The following is a 17932-nucleotide window of genomic DNA, read 5'->3' on the forward strand; positions in this document are numbered from 1 at the left end:
GGAACACCAAGCCAAAGGCTGCCAGACATGCATAGACTACCAGGCTGTGCTGCCACATCACACTATTTAAAATGAATTATGACTTTGCAGACTCGTTTTACAATTAGTAAGGTCTGCAATGGTCAACATTTTCCCCAGTTATCCTTATGTTGTAAACACGAGGTGTAGTCATAAGGTTTCAACTATTACCTCAAAAAATAAAGCTAGATAACAACAACAATAATAATTTATTATTATTATTATTCTTTCTTTCCTCAGACGTTATGTCTGGTCAAAAATGTAAAGTGACGCAGACCTTGATCAAGCGTGACTTCCTTTTAACTGTACGGTATATGTTACATTGCATTTAGGTACTTTCGGATAATTGAACATGTATCAATAATTACAGATTTCTGTAGTTGTATATATAAGTTTGGGTGTAGCTGTATTGCGTTGATGTACTGGTGGATATTGTGTGGTATGACTCCTGTAGTTGATAGTATAATTGGTATAATGTCAACTTTATCCTGATGCCATATGTCCTTGATTTCCTCAGCCAGTTGGATGTATTTTTCAATTTTTTCTCCTGTTTTCTTTTGTATATTTGTTGTATTGGGTATGGATATTTCGATTAGTTGTGTTAATTTCTTCTTTTTATTGGTGAGTATGATGTCAGGTTTGTTATGTGGTTGTGTTTTATCTGTTATAATGGTTCTGTTCCAGTATAATTTATATTCATCATTCTCCAGTACATTTTGTGGTGTATACTTGTATGTGGGAACGTGTTGTTTTTTTAAGTTTATGTTGTATGGCAAGCTGATGATTTATTATTTTTGCTACATTGTCATGTCTTCTGGTGTATTCTGTATTTGCTAGTATTGTACATCTGCTTGTGATGTGGTCTACTGTTTCTATTTGTTGTTTGCAAAGTCTGCATTTATCTGTTGTGGTATTGGGATCTTTAATAATATGCTTGCTGTAATATCTGGTGTTTATTGTTTGATCCTGTATTGCAATGATGAATCCTTCCATCTCACTGTATATATTCCCTTTTCTTAGGCATGTGTTGGATGCGTCTTGATCGATGTGTGGCTGTGTTAGATGATACGGGTGCTTGCCATGTAGTGTTTTCTTTTTCCAATTTACTTTCTTCATATCTGTTTATGTTATGTGATCTAAAGGGTTGTAGAAGTGGTTATGAAATTGCAGTGGTGTAGCCGATGTATTTATATGAGTGATTGCTTTGTGTATTTTGCTAGTTTCTGCTCGTTCTATAAAGAATTTTCTTAAATTGTCTACCTATCCATAGTGTAGGTTTTTTATGTCGATAAATCCCCTTCCTCCTTCCTTTCTGCTTAATGTGAATATTTATGTTGCTGAATTTATGTGATGTATTCTATATTTGTGGCATTGTGATCGTGTAAGTGTACTGAGTGCTTCTAGGTCTGTGTTACTCCATTTCACTACTCCAAATGAGTAGGTCAATATTGGTATAGCATAAGTATTTATAGCTTTTGTCTTGTTTCTTGCTGTCAATTCTGTTTTCAGCATTTTTGTTAGTCTTTGTCTATTTTTTCTTTTAGTTCTTCTTTAATATTTGTATTATCTATTCCTATTTTTTGTCTGCATCCTAGGTATTTACAGGCATCTGTTTTTTCCATCGCTTCTATGCAGTCGCTGTGGTTATCCAATATGTAATCTTCTTGTTTAGTGTGTTTTCCCTTGACTATACTAGTTTTCTTACATTTGTCTGTTCCAAAAGCCATATTTATATCATTGCTGAATACTTCTGTTATCTTTAGTAATTGACTGAGTTGTTGTTTTGTTGCTGCCAGCAGTTTTAGATCATCCATGTATAGCAATTGTGTGATTTTGTGTGGGTATGTTCCAGTAATATTGTATCAATAATTTGTATTATTTAATATGTTGGATAGTGGGTTCAGAGCAAGGCAGAACCAGAAAGGACTTAATGAGTCTCCTTGGTATATTCCACGCTTAATCTGTATTGGCTGTGATGTGATATTATTTGAATTTGTTTGGATATTAAGTGTGGTTTTCCAGTTTTTCATTACTATGTTTAGGAACTGTATCAATTTAGGATCTACTTTGTATATTTCCAATATTTGTAGTAACCATGAGTGGGGTACACTATCAAAAGCTTTTTGGTAATCAATGTATGTGCAGTGTAGTGACCTTTGTTTAGTTTTAGCTTGATATGTCACCTCTGCATCTATTATCAGTTGCTCTTTACATCCTCGTGCTCCTTTGCAACAGCCTTTTTGTTCTTCATTTATAATTTTGTTCTTTGTTGTATGTGTCATTAATTTCTGTGTAATGACTGAAGTTAATATTTTGTATATTGTTCGTAGGCATGTTATGGGGTGATATTTTGCTGGTTTTGCTGTGTCTGCTTGATCTTTAGGTTTCAGATAAGTTATTCCATGTGTAAGTGTATCAGGGAATGTGTATGGGTCTGCAATGTAACTGTTAAATAATTTAGTTAGATGTGAATGTGTTGAGGTGAACTTCTTTAGCCAGAAGTTTGCTATTTTATCTTTTCCAGGGGCTTTCCAATTGTGAGTAGAATTAATTGCTTGGGTGACTTCATGTTGCAAAATTATCACTTCGGGCATTTGTGGTATCATCTTGTATGTGTCTGTTTCTGCTTGTATCCACCGTGCATGCCTGTTATGTTGTACCGGGTTTGACCATATGTTGCTCCAGAAGTGTTCCATGTCTGTTATGTTTGGTGGGTTGTCTATTTTAATTTGTGCGTTATCTATTGTCTGATAAAATTTCTTTTGCTTTGTGTTGAATGTTTGGTTTTGTTTCCTTCTATTTTTACTTTTTTTGTATCTTCTATGTCGTTTGGCCAATGCTTGTAATTTCTGCTTCTTTTCATCTAATTGCTCTACCGCTTCTTGTTGTGAGATTTTACCTAATCTTTTTCGTTTTTTGTCTGATATTTCATTTCTTATAAATTGTGTTAGCTGTCCGATGTCTTTTCTCAGTTTTTCTATTCTGATCTGTAGCCTTTGTTGCCATGCTGGTTTTGTGGGTTTCTTCTGTGTGTTGGTTTGTTCTGATCTCTGCCTAGTGTGTATATTTAGTGTAGTGAGTGCTCCTACATAAACCAGTAGTTGTAACTCTTCCATAGTTGTATTTTCATTTATTTTGTTGTGTATGATTGTGTTGATAGTTGTTATTGTTGTTTCGACTTGTGGGTTATTTGGTGGTCTATGCAAGAATGGTCTAATGTCTGTATTTGTGTCTTTGTATTCTATATACATTAGCTGAAATTTTTCTTCTATATCTAACATGTGTGTCACTTCATGTTCTATTTGTGCTTGTTCTGGTGGCCGTCTTAAGATGTCGTTTTCCTCTGATTGTTTAATTGATGTGTGGTGTTCTTTGTTTGTTTGCTCTGGGATGTTTGTGTCCATTACTGTATTTTCTTCTTCTACTGATTGCACATTATTTTGTTCCAGTATTTGTTGTACTCGTTGTTTGATGTTTTCTAATTCTGACTGGGGTATCCTGTTATTTTTTATTATTACATGGATCTGATCAGCTAGTTGTTGTCCTGTTAAAAATTTTAATTCTGGGTATCTGGTAACAAATTTTGTGTATACTTGTGATCTGTATCCAGTTGTGTTGGTTCCTAAGTTTGTTGCTTGGTAATAACAGAACATGAGGTGCCGGTTAACTTCATCTGACCATCTCATCCTCTGTCTTTGTTTTCCTTCTAGAGTGGTTGCAGGAAGCATATCCTGCAAAACACCTCTATTTGGATTTAAATCCTTTTCCGTGTGGCTAGCAGTGTCGTTACTATTGTGGACGGGCCTAGGGTTCAAGCGTCGTCCCCGACCATGACAGCGCTTGTCCGAGGCTTCATTAGTTCTGTCCTTAACCAACTAATCACACTAAAAGGGGGGTTAGCCCTATTAGTGGTTTGTTCTTTTCGTCGCCTTTTACGACTGGCAGAACATACCGGAGGCCTATTCTTTTCCCAGGCCTCCACGAGGTTTATTATTATTATTATTATTATTATTATTATTATTATTTTGCAGTCCTGATACATATCGATATCTCTGTGCCACACTACCATGCTTTTAGAGGAGCCAAGCCAAAAGAAAACAGTCAACCTCTACTTTATCAATGGTGTGCACTATTTTGTTTTGGCTCTTTTAGCAGCATGTGGATTTTAATGTGTGCCAGGAATGCATACATGTACCTGTAAACAAACAAAAACTTAATTATGTAACTTTTTTTTAGGTGATAAAAACTTTAAGTACACCCCACACATCATTTAACACCCAAAACATTACAGTTCATATTCATGCCTTAATGAAGAGCCTGGCCACTGAATGAGTTTCTTGAAGGATTGCAACAGAAATAATCCACAATTTTTATTTATATTGTTCACTCTTATTTTGTCAGTGCAACAGAATCTAGCACCCGCCATCGGCAGCCTTCCACCCCTTCAAATGATTATTCCAGTGAATGTGAATGGGCCCTCTAAAAGCTGTTACTACTTCTTCCTAGTTAAGAGAGACATGAAATTCAGGAAAGTCTTGACATTATTTCCAGGTATATCCTAAGCGGCTGCAAATGCCACACTCAAGTACAAAGATGAGGAACTTGAATAAAACATTACTGATTCTCAGCAGCCTGACGGTTGTGAAGGACTCAGCACCACATTGATACTGTTGCTTGCTGCTATAAGCATAAACAGAGCCCTTCCTCAAGCACAGGGCAACTGGTAAACAAATGAATCTGTTACATTGCTTTCATGATGACCCCTTCAAGAGAGACATCCAAAATGTGAGCTAAGAATATAAAACAATACACATTGATCCTCTGTCATGGCAGAAGATATCACGTCAGAAAGATATAGCATGGATGTGTTATATTGTCAAACTACAGACCATGGCAAGAACTTGCACAGAACTCTGAGAGCTCAGATTTCACACTCCATTCTTTCATACATGTCTATTGCTCAAAACAGAAGGAAAGTTATTAGAGACGAAGCACAAGCTCTGATTATGAATAGATGGGGGAGGAAATTGGCCATGCTCCTTTCAAAGGAACCATCCTACAATTTGCTTGGAGTGATTCAGGAATACTGTAGAAAATCTAAATCTAGATATCCAGGTGAGCATTTGAAATGTTGTCCTGAATGCAAGTCCTGTGTGCTAATGATTGCGGCACCTTGCTCGGTATGTCTATTGTTAACCCATAGTTAGAAACTGATTTGAACTTGTGCATAAAAACATGACTATTTGTGAAGCACTTGTTAATAATGACAGGATATTAGAAATGACAAATAATATGGCTGATGCATTGTTCTATTTATCTTCTTACACGTATTTCCAAATTACATATATGAATAGCCGCATCATACGGTGCAGATAGCTTTTGCCCTAACATCTCCATTGTCAATCCTATTCACAAATTACTTGCAACTTCTTCCAAAAGAATCACATGGAATTTAAGACCAAGGCTGACCTTTCAAAATTCTACGTACACAATATAAATCCAGATCTAACAGTTATATAATACATTTCTCTGTAGGATCCACTCACTTAGTGAATGAAATGCCATTATATATGTAAGAAGAGTGTGGAAATCAAAACAGTTACCAGATTGGTACTTCCTGTGACAAATATAGCATCAATGAGAGGGCTCCTGAGCATCTTATTAAATTATGAGTTCAGGAAAAGAAGAGTAATAAGTTGCTATTAAAGCAACAGAATAATACTGGTTTGTTGGCACAGGGTGCATTAAATGAATACTTACAGAGCGGTTTAACTTCACTGCAAGAATGGTATTTGAGTAACTGTAGTTGCAGATTTCAGTTCCCTTCTTGAAATGGCACACTTTCAACTTCCTGGGGGACGACAAGCTGACAACCGCAACCAGGCTACTACTGAAGAGCCGTTCAACAATGCAAATGTCTTCAGCATCTGTTCCAACAAGGGGAGCAATAATTATCAAACAATAAAACATTTGCACAACATACACAAAAGACGTAAAAGAAAGATATATCTGTTGGTAAAAAAACTAAACTGCTGACCACAACTTTTTCACTACAGAACTAAGTAATATGAACAAAAGCATTTCATTTTATTTCACACTGTTGTCAACTTTTGGGTCCACAAAGCACTGCACCATACTACTTAAAATCTATGGTAGCATAAGTTTGCTATATACACCTCAATTGTGTATGGTAATAGAAAACTAAGCAATTCCACAGTCCAGTGTGCTCTATTAGGGTTCCTGTTGACTATGTGTAATGTAATCGTGTGTGTGTGTGTGTGTGTGTGTGTGTGTGTGTGTGTGTGTTTGGAGAGGAGAGGGGGGGGGGGGGGCATCAGATCTCATATGGTTGCTAAGCAGTTTTTCCACATAGGAGCTTTACACCATTTCAGTGGGAGTCTCAAAGTTGTTCAAATCAATTGAGGAGCAAGGGGACTTCAAACCAGCCTAAATGGCCTCGAGGTAATATCACATCCTTGAAATGTCCATCTAGTACGATGTGTATAATTCACTTTAGGTACTTCATTTTGTGACTATGGTCTCGGAAGATAGTGGGCAGTGCTTTATCTTAATGTTATTGACCACAAAGGTAAGTGTCAAATCCTTTTTTTTAATGAAAAACTGTGGATTTGTAGTTACTGAATTGTAGTTCTGGGTGAGTTCTGCTGCTCTTAATGTATTCTCCATAAGTCAGTAGAGCGTCAGCTAATTTATCGACTACTAAGCAGATCTGCTGCCCAACTCTCAATGTTTCTCTGATTCATGTAAAATGCTTGTGGTGTCTTTTCTTTCAGTAAATTGGGTTTCCTAATTCCTAGTGTTCAATTCATCACAAATATCAAACACAGATGTCACAGTCGTACTAAGAGGGCATGCTGAAACATAATGCCTCCAAATTTATGTGAAAACTCTTCATGCTTTTTCTAAATAAGAAAATTTGTTAACATTCTACATCTTTATTCTTCATGTCTACACATTTGCAGCCCTCTGCCACTAAAGGGCTCTGAATTACTGTGTAACACGGTAGTGTGTAACGTAACTATGTCAGTGCATGAGAAACAGCACACAGCAATCAAGTTTCAAATTCGAAGAGTTCATTCCACATGGAGCACTATCTCCTTCAGCATGACAAAGCCAGGCCACACACGAACACTGCGACATCTGCAACGGTCCAATGCTTTCACTGTCATCATTCATCCTCCATACAGTCTTGACTTGGCCGCATCCAAGCTTCTGCTGTTTCCAGAACATGAAGAACTCCTTTGATGATGACATCATTTTGATAGTGCTGAAGTGGTGCAAGCAGAGGCATTGTTCGTGTTGCATCAACAAAGTCAAACATTCTACAGTGGTGATATCAAGAAACTGGTCTCCTCTTAGGAAAGATGTGTGTGTCACCAGGACGATAGAGAAATAGTTATGAAGACATGAAGAATAAAGATGTGGAATGCTAATAACATTTACCTTAATTTTTTTTTTTAATTTGAAGGCATTACATTATAGCATCCTCTTGTACATTTCAGTAAAGTTAAGACTACCCTGAAGTGACAGGTATTGAGTTGGTCGGCTCGGCAATTATGACACTTGGTTCTTATTTGAAAGAAGGGGTGGGGGGGATCTAATCAACATCTAGCCATCCAGTTTCGGGTCTTCAAGAAGATTAAACATGGAGAAGACCACATTTTTCCTAGGGCGTATTCCAATCTCAACTAATAATCTGTCCCTAATTAACATGATTCCAGTGGAACATTAAATTTTAACCTTCATTTAACTACCATTAATTAAATTCTTTTTGCAGATTTCTCAGTCTAATTATATGGACATTTAGATAACTTTCAATGAGTAGTGAATACATATTTTACTATTTTAATCTTTGATTTCTTTAAGCAATTTTTTTGGCTATTGCTATTTCTAGTGCACATTGTCAGATGGCTTACATTTGTATTTCCAAATACATGCTGTGGAGATTAACATTAGCATTGTTTAAAATAAGAATCACACAAGTGTGTAACTGTATGCTAAATGTACTCTGCAGTACTGGCAGTAATAGCAAAATTCCAAAATCTAACCCTACTATAATGACTGGCTACATTATAAAACACACAAAGAATACTTCGTGAAGTATATGTTTCATTGTTAATACGTCTCACAGAGCAAAATCAAAACAACAACTTATAACAAGATCACACAGCTAAAATACTCACTATGCACTATGCTTAATATAAATTGCTCAAATAAGTTTTGCACCACCTAAACATATAATTTCACATTGGTGTTTGTCCATGAGGAGCACAGAATGAAAGAATGAGCTTCATGGAAGGGGGAAAAAAATCTTCATAACGAAACAAAAGCATAACAATAACCAAAATAAAGCCAGTCTGTTTGAAAGTGCACTTCAGTGAAATCATAATCTGTTGTTGGCAATATTCAATACAGTGTTGCTTAATACACTGTATTGTAATATGCTTGAATCCTCCTTGGCACACTGGCCACAATGTGGTCATTACATTGCCCTTCAAGCCTGTCCTGCTCTTTGACAGTGGCCTTCCTCAGGTCATTCAGTGTGAGAGGAGAGTTCCTCCTACGATGCACTCCAAATTTCAGCTGGTCCCAAGCACGCCCTACCAGTTTGATGTCAGCAGATACCACTGGTCATTCCATTCATTTGATTCTTGCCTCATGTCTCCTGCAAGAAAGCATTCATGAGGTGGGCATGGGGGTGTGCTCATGCATTACTGACTTCAAAGATGGACCCATTTCCGGAATGATGATTTGTGGGCAGGTAGACAACAGATTGGAGGATCCTGTCCTAACTCTACACAGCCCTCACATCACCCTCACAAGCAGTGATAGGCAACCAAAGACCAGACAGGATGCCAGCCAAAATACCACATATCCAACCCCTTACTAAACCTGTGGAACAACACCAGATACATGCATTTGATACCTGGGGCTGGCTCCACACTTTTACAACAATCATCAGGGTTTAGACAAATCCTGCAGTAATCTATAAAGACAACTGATACCACTGATCCAGGTTCCACCTCATGTGTTCCCTGGCCCACCATCCTCGTACAACAACAGTGCTGGGCACCTAGAGGCCATGCTGATCGTGTGGATACAGTTGTGTACTGTCTGGATCATTTCAGCCCTCCCAGTAGTCTCCAAAAAAGACACCACATATTTCTGTTGTGTTCTCCTTGGCATACCTACCAGCCATAATTTGTATGTAGCAGTCATTAGCTGATCTTGGGGACTGCAAGTGATGACTACAGGGCAGTCAGTCAATATTTTGTCTCTCACAATATGAGCTAAATGTCTGAATGATGTCATGTCGTTTATGTGAAGTGAGCTAGGAACTGTTGGGCTGACAACCCTCCTTTCCATAAAGTGACAACTTTGAGATGGTCAACACTGACATGAATCTTCAAGGCATATCGAAAAGACTGTACACTCTACTGAACTGCACCAAGAATGCAAACATTCTTTTTGCCCCTTATACGTAGATGGTTGTATGTAGTGATTTCCTGTGGTCAAAAGAATACTGAGAAAAATGTTACCAAGCAAAAAAACTACAAGCTATGTATATCACAAGGTGTAGCAAAACTTTATTTTAGCAGTTTATTTCAGTGTTTGTTATTGCTTGGTTGTTTAGATGAGTATATTTGACAGTTTCTCTAACACACCTGGATTGCTTCAGGTACAACTACACACAGGTAACCTTATTCAAAATGGCTTCTAATTTTCAATAGTCCCTGCAGTTTCTCTATGCAGGAAAGTGCACAAACATAATTTCTCATCTTTTAAGACAGAAATTTTCAGCCTGTTACCTTATAGCACACTCCTTCGAGTGAAGGCACACACACACACACACACACACACACACACACACACACACACACACACACACACACTTACTCATTCTGCCCTTTTTTGGAGACAACTGGCAGGGCTGAGATAATCCAGACCGTACACAACTGTATCCACACGATCAATATCGTCTCTAGGTGTCCATAATGAATAACATTACAAATTCCCAGCACTGTTGTTGTACGAGGAAGGTGGGCCGGGGAACCCCTGAGATGGTTTTTAATTGGTAATATAGGTAATATTGGTAATAGGTAGTATGTGGCAGGAGGTTTTCTCCCCTAATTCATGCTTAAATTGTTCTGCTTTTATATATCACAAAACGCAGATAATCTTACAACTTTGAGAACTTTCAATGTGAACACTTTTGGTTAGGCTTTACTATGAACCATGACTATTATTGACATCGAACAAAACAATAAGTTTACGTAACCGGTCACACTTTATTTTTTTCCTCATTGTATTTTGAAGGTTTCCACTGCCATCATCCGGTGGACTTAAGTGGATTAAAGCAGCATGTGGGTATTGTGTAACGAGACTGGAGTAACTTGTGGCACTGTCTCCAGAGGTCATAAGCTCATTTCTCTAGCATGGTACATCACATAAGAAACACAACAAGTATGATGGTTTATGTGATGTAACATGACAGAAAATGGAGCCAGCAATCACTGGAGACAGTGCAAGAGGTTACTCCAAAGTCATAACACAATACACACATACCACATTAACACACATAAATCCACCTGATTGATGTTTAAACTTCCAAAATGCACTGTGGAAATAAACAGCAAGTAACTAGTACAAGTATATTTGTTGTTTTATTCAATATCTTGTAGAAGCTTCATTAAAGCTCTTTGAACTCTTACACTCACTCTCTAACAAATTTATTATTCAAAAATATTATCTTTTTTGTGGATGATAGAATTACTTTCAGCTGAACTATGAGCTACACAATCACAATACAAAACACAGAAATATGTTTCACACAGAATTGGCCTTGCGTTTAGGGTACAGACTGGGTTATGTACTGTGGTGTTAACGTAGTCAACAAGCTCCCGCCTAACATAAAACAAGAAATGGAGAATCCCTAGCACTTCAAAAGAAAATTAACCCCCCCCCCCCCCCTACATCAGTCATTGCTCTTACAAATTATCTGACTGTCTAGACTCAAAGACTGAAAATTTGCAACAAGGTAAGTAGCAGCATTCATTGTAAAGCTGTATGATAAGTATTCATGTACTGTAAACTAGACTCTGCACCACTCATCATCGTCTTCGTTTCCCCTTTGTCCAATATCTGGTTGGGTTGGTACTTCACCGCTTTACTCTGTCTTCACCATTCTTCTTCCACACTGTGGTTCCATAGCAAGTTTCTCCTCCTTAAACTCATCTTTATTGTATCAATCCATCTTGTTCTCGGTCTTCCTCTTGGCCTCTTGCCCTCAATCTTGAACTCCATCATTCTTGGTATTCGTCCCTCTCCCATCCTCTTGACATGCACAAACCATTTTAATCTATTCTTTTCAATTTTCTCAGTCAACTTCTCCACTCCAGTTTCCTTCCTAACATCTTCATTTTTCATTGCCTCTCCTGTCTTCCCTAGCATACTTCTCAGAAACTTCATTTCACTGAATTGTATCCTACTCTCCTCTCTTCTAGTCATAGTCCAAGTCTCTGAGCCATAAATTAGAACGGGTGTGAAGTAAGTCTTGTATAGCACCAGCTTGCACCTCATTGGCATTGCATCAGTATACATAGGTAACTATTTTATTTGAAAAATATTGATGTACTCAAATATTTATTTGCCAAAAGTATATGAACAGAACTTATTTGATTTAATACAGGAGAGTAATAGTAGGTTTCTTTCTAATTTATTAAATTAAATTTAAGCAGCATGAGCACATATAGCATTGAGTAGCGTACTGATTGTTTATTGTTAATAATGTCATATTTTCTCAGTAGGATCTATGGAGAATGATGAACGAATGAATCAATCAATCAATCAGTGAACTAGAAGTGACTGGCTAACTACACTACTTGTACTAAACTGGTTATCAATGAGTCTCATAAAATAAGTTGACAAAAAAAATTATGCAACACCTCCTCTGGTTACACAATATAGTTTATGGTTATGTGTGAATGTTAGCTTAAAATAGTACACCAAATCCAGATTTTTTTTACTGGTTCATCTTCCATGATTTACTTTGCAGTCATTTTGTAAATTTTAACACTATGTTTATCACACAAGATACTGCAACATGAAAATATCACTATTTAACAGATGGTAAATTAAATGTTAAAGAAATATTGCCGTGCTACCTACCTCATATACCAGTAACAGGGAGAAAAAGTGCATTAATGCATATACTCATTCAAAAGAATGTCCCCAGCACTTTTGAAGCATCTTCAAAATATTATGCAACCCTTGTCAGCTTAAACATACGTAAAACCCTCACCAACATGAAGAATGGCATCATCAAAATGTTTTACTCTCCAGTCCTGATGGAAGTGGTATGACCTGCCTCCCGTCAACCAAAGAACTGTGCCACTCAGATGTTATGGAGATCAACATAAAGTTGTTCTTGGGATTCAAAATATGTTGGGACATAAGAAGACAATTCCAGTGGCAAAAGTCTTGTTAACTGCAAAAAAAAGGCCAACCAGGAATCGAAAACCAGACTTTTCGATTTAGTCTGACACTTACCCACATAGTCCCCAAGCCACACGGGTTCAACATCTATATTTAAAAAAAAAAAAAAGTTATCTGAAGTAGCAGTCCTTAATACCTGATCAGATACTTGTAATGAATCTAGGGTTACAGATGATACTGCAAAACCCATTTTTGGCATGAGATAAAGCAATAAATACATCATACAAGAAAAGAGCAAAAATACTGAGCTAAGCTTTTAAATGACAATACGAGGAACATGAAACACAAAAATGGCAATCAAAACATAAAATAAAAATTTCTACTTTTCTTAATGTTGCCTGTCACTTCCAACATAACACGAGCTCTACTACACAACGACGTTGCAACTCATGAAATATTGCAATGGTCTGTTTTCTCAACTTAGAAGATTTCAGTCCCAACATTGGTGCAGAAATTCACATTTGTAGACTGGTCATAAAGGCATGTGCCCTCTGAAAAATATTGCACAGTTTCACTGCCAAAAAGAATATTCTTCATATATCATTCTGACACAATGTTACCTTCAATAGTTGTATATTACTCAACAAAGAGTCATGATAACAACAACCAGATAATGATGCACAACTGTGAATTTTAAATAAATACTCTAAAACTATTACTGCAAAATATTGGGTCGACCGAAGTGTCCAATCCCAACCGTCGGCTTTGACCCGTGACGTAAGGCTGTTGTGGTGTGTGACGTCACGACGGCGCGGAATTTAGTTTGGAGAGTGGCGTGTTTGTAGGTGTCGTTTTGATGTGGTCGGTGGTGCTCTCTGGTGGTGTGTTAGGTGGTGTCTTTGGTTTAGTTTGAGAGTGTGGCGTCGTGTGTGTATTTTGGTAAATTGCTTTTTTTATGTCTTTGGTAGGTATGGATATGACAGGGTCAACAGTTTTCGGTTGTCGGCTATGATGGGGGACAGTGTGTTGTCTCTAATAAAATTTCTTCAATTATTTGGATTTTTGGATGAAGTCGTGAAGTGTTCAGTATGTTGTGAAGAAATGAAGCTTACTTAAAGTTCTGGCGTCTCGGACCAGGGACGGCTGTATGTGGAGATGTCGTAAGGATAACAGATCAAGGGAAGTGTTCGATCCCAAGGTGTGGATGTGAATGTTGGTATTGGTATCGGGAGATGTTTTTGAGCTATATAGATCAAGGGAAGTGTCCGATTCCAGATGATATTGTGTTTAGTGGTATTTGGGGAGTTTTGTAATGTCGGTTTTTTTCGTCATCTTGTGTGGTTTTGTGTGGGGGTGGGTGTCTAAATTTGTTTATATTTAGTTTGTCCCCATTCAAAAACCCCCTATTTCCCGCGCTTGTCCCGTTAGTGTCATTAGGCTTTTTGTGGAACGTGTGTGTGTTTGTTTTTCGATTTATTTTCGTCCTCATAATGTGTACGTAACCACTTTATATGCGCCATATTGGAATCGTGGTTTATGGTCGTTTCCGCTATATTTGCGACGTCATGGGTCAAAGCAGACGGGTGGGATCGAACGCTTCCGTATTTCCAAAATATTGAAGAAGGTTATATAGAAATATAAATACCTGCATTATGAGAAGAAGATAAATACATCCAGCAATAAAATAAAAACAATATGGGATATAGTTAAGTCAGAGACAGATAGGACCGGAAATGAAGAGGAACAAATAGCTCTAAAAATATATGAAACCCTGGTAACAAATGCATGATGTGTTGCAAACTATTTAAACAAGTATTTTGTCTCTGTTACTGATAGCATGGGGTTGTCAGGTTCAGTAAATAATGCAATGGAATATCTGAGACCAGTGCACACAAGCAAACTCAATAAAATGGAATTGACACTTACTTCACCCACAGAAACAGAATCCATCATAAAGTACTTGAAATCAAAGCATTCTAGTGGTTATGATAACATATCAACAAAATTAATAAAAGTGTGTTCATGTGAGCTTTGTCATATCTCAAGTTATTTGTGTACTCAATCATTTATCACAGGAACATTTCCGGACTGGCTTAAATATGCTGAAGTTATGCCTCTCCACAAGAAAGGGGACAAAGAAATGCCGTCAAATTACCGACCGATCTCACTTTTGCCAGCTTTTTCAAAAATCTTTGAGAGGTTATGTTCAAGTGTCTACTTAAGCACCTTAGTGAAAATAACATACTGTCAAAGTCACAATTTGGGTTTCTTCAGGGTTCTGATATTGAGAAGGCTATTCACACTTACAGTGAAAATGTCCTTAATTCATTAGACAACAAATTAGAGGCAACTGGCATATTCTGTGACCAGTCAAAGACTTTTGACTGTGTGAATCACAGCATTCTTTTAAGTAAATTAAAATATTATGGCATCACTGGTAGTGCTGCAAAGTGGTTTCAGTCATATCTTACTAATAGAAAACAAACGTGTCATTATGTAACACTTCAGCAGTAGGCAATCAGACATCATCTGTCTGGGAAGAAATTACATGTGGTGTTCCCCAAGGTTTCATACTAGGCCAAGTACTTTTCCTTGTGCATATCTATGACCTGTCATCTGTTATATTACCAGATGCCAAGTTTGTCTTATTTGGAGATGATACAAACATTGCAATAAACAGTAAATCAAATATAAATTTAGAAAGAGCAGCTAATCAAATTTTTACTAAAAATAATAAGTGGTTCATAGCCAATTCACTGTCATTAAACTTTGAAAAGACCCACTATATGCAGTTCAGAACTTCCAAGAGATTTCCTTCTAGTGTGTGTATAAAATATGACGACATGGAGGTAGGAGAAGTTGAGAGTGTAAAATTCTCGGGATTACAACTTAATAATAAATTTAGTTGGGAGCGACATACTAACGAACTGCTAAAGCACCTAAACAAGCCTGTGTTTGCAATGCGAATGATGTCAGACATATGAGATATAAATATAAAAAACTGGCATATTTTGCTTATTTTTACTCTATTATGTCATATGGTATCATATTTTGGGGTAACTCCACAAACAGAAGCATATAATAAGAGTAATGTGTAGTGTAAACCCAAGAACATCATGTAGAAACCTATTCAAAGAATTGGGCATACTAACCACTACTTCTCAGTATGTTTATTCCTTAATGAAGTTTGTTGTAAATAATTTTTTCAACTAACTGCTTAGTACACATTATCAATACTAGGAATAAGAACAATATACATAAAGATTTAAAATCACTTTCTCTTGCCCAGAAAGGAGTCCAGTATCCAGCAACGCATATTTTCTATAAATTACCAGCAACTACTAAGAGTTTAGTTTCTGACTAGGCACAATTTAAACATAATTTAAAAGAATTTTCAGTGGCAAACTCCTTCTATTCCATCCAAGTATTTCTCAACAAGTGCAGTAGACCATTTTATTGAAAATTTATTATACTTTAATTTTTGACAATAATTGGTTGTAATAGCCAATTAACTACCTACTGTGTGAATGATGGATGTATGTATGGAAAGCAGAGTTAAGTCTTAAGTCTGTAAATAGTGCAAGTTTAATTTTAAATCTTGTACATAATTTGACTGTTCTTAACTGAGGATCATTGACATGAATAATTTACTTTAATTTTTGACAATACTTGGTTGTAATAGCCAAGTAACTAGCTACTGTGTGAATGATGGATTTAATGAAAGCAGATGTAAGTATTAAACCTGTAAATATTAGAAATTTAATTTTAATTCATGTACATAATTTTAATGTTTATTGACTGAGGATCATTAAAAGTAATGAAACTCAAGTTTTTCTAATTACATTTTTGTAATGTGTTTCTCTGACATGTTCCACACCTCAGAGGATCCCCTCTTTTGAGGGTCTATGGTATGAATAATTAATCTATTCTAATACATCCAGTTTAATGTTTCCAAGTTAGTCTACAGAGTTGTGAGGCTTGTCATTGGTTAGTTCCAGTGTCTTGTTTTTTGTCTACAATGTATCAAATTTGAGAACTTCTGATGCAATGAATCCATAATGAGAAATGTAACAGTGTTAAGTTTTCCAACATAGTTATATCCTGGGCTCAAACACATTAATAAGAACTAGATTGCTTACCATTTTCATATATCTGCTCTAAGTGATCAACCGAATTGAGAGAAAATAGGCGATAACCAGTTTTTGTTCCAACAGCTAGAGACCTAGAAAAGAAGTGTTCACAGTTATTTTGTGAAACCCTAGTACATGAAAACAATAACATGTAGTAGATGATGACCCTTGACGTAAAATACAATGAACCTTATTGATAATAGTCACTAAGGAATTGCAACATAAATATGATGTCATCCCTTTTCCCTTTGTTCAGTTTGCACAACTGTCCTACTTCTAATGTTTTCACTTTCACTAGAATGTAACATGGGCAAGACCAATCGTTCTTTTTTTTTTTTTTTTTTTTTTTTTTACGGAAAACAAACCATACATGTAATAACAAAGCAGCATACGAATAATCAGATGCAAACAGTAACAAAAATAAACGTCAACGCCAATTTCACAAGTTCCTGTTTAGTAGTTAATGCTGCAGTCTTACACAGGCACTTGGTGTCTCCTACACAAATCTCGTCCTGAATATACAAAACGTTTCACAGCATTACACCTTTGACAAAAATTGTCGTAACCAAATATCGTTAAGTGACAGAAGTGTAACTGATTACTTACGTGCAGTCTTGGTTAAAATTAACAAAGAAAACCCCACTATTAGGATCACTTCCTTGGCTTGCGAGGTTCATTAGTCCTGATATGCCAGCTTTTAAGCCTTGCGTCAAAACATCCACGTTCTTAGCAAAATTTTGCATAAATATTGCGTAAAATTAACGACCTTGGTCTGATCACTCCATATCGACTACAACGAACAGCTGACAATGGCTCCGCGCAGTTGTTTACCATTGAGCAACAAATGACGCGAAGCAGGGCATCCAACATTGTCCATGAAATGCACCAAGTGGCGGGGGCAGTAAAAGTGCGCAAGCGCGCACAGTGAGCAGTGTTTAAACCGTTTTAGTACATTTTCGACCAACATATGAAAGATTAAACATGGGTTACTGTACAGATTGTACTGCAAAGGAGTAGGAATCGCACCTAACGACCCAACATCCTATTCTATGTTATAGCGTACATTAGTAAATTAGTTCGTTCATATCTCCTGTGCGTCAAAAATTAAAAAGCGAACCTATTGTGCCACCTATGTCTGATTCTTCATTTATTTATTTATATGAAGCTTAGCTCCTTACATTTGCAATCTTGTGTTGATGTTCTCCTATTGTCTCTAGTGCATACGAATTTCGACGACGCGCAGTGTGACCCTTCGAACATTTTAATTGAAACACATTATGGTCCTTCTTTTTTAGGAAACAACCAGTTTAAGTTTTGGAGCTGTACAT

The 17932-nt window shown here is 36.8% G+C and overlaps 1 protein-coding gene across 7 annotated transcripts in view; it reads right to left on the reverse strand.

Moving 5' to 3' along the window:
- Window positions 1-17431, reverse strand: part of LOC124590183 (WD repeat domain phosphoinositide-interacting protein 2) — a 75345-nt gene extending 57914 nt beyond the window's left edge. For 3 of the 7 annotated variants that reach the window (XM_047131629.1, XM_047131630.1, XM_047131628.1), the window contains exons 1-3: window positions 17211-17431; window positions 16614-16696; window positions 5779-5945 (exon numbers count right to left, since the gene is read on the reverse strand). In XM_047131629.1, coding sequence (XP_046987585.1) covers window positions 5779-5945; window positions 16614-16696; window positions 17211-17347 — 387 coding nt within the window. In that variant the 5' untranslated portion in view covers window positions 17348-17431. The remainder of the gene's footprint in view (window positions 1-5778; window positions 5946-16613; window positions 16697-17210) is intronic. The other 4 variants (XM_047131635.1, XM_047131631.1, XM_047131634.1 and 1 more) reach the window with 2 other exon arrangements.
- Window positions 17432-17932: the final 501 nt, after the last annotated feature.

Source organism: Schistocerca americana, chromosome 2, assembly GCF_021461395.2.
Source record: "Schistocerca americana isolate TAMUIC-IGC-003095 chromosome 2, iqSchAmer2.1, whole genome shotgun sequence".
Lineage (NCBI taxonomy): Eukaryota > Metazoa > Arthropoda > Insecta > Orthoptera > Acrididae > Schistocerca > Schistocerca americana.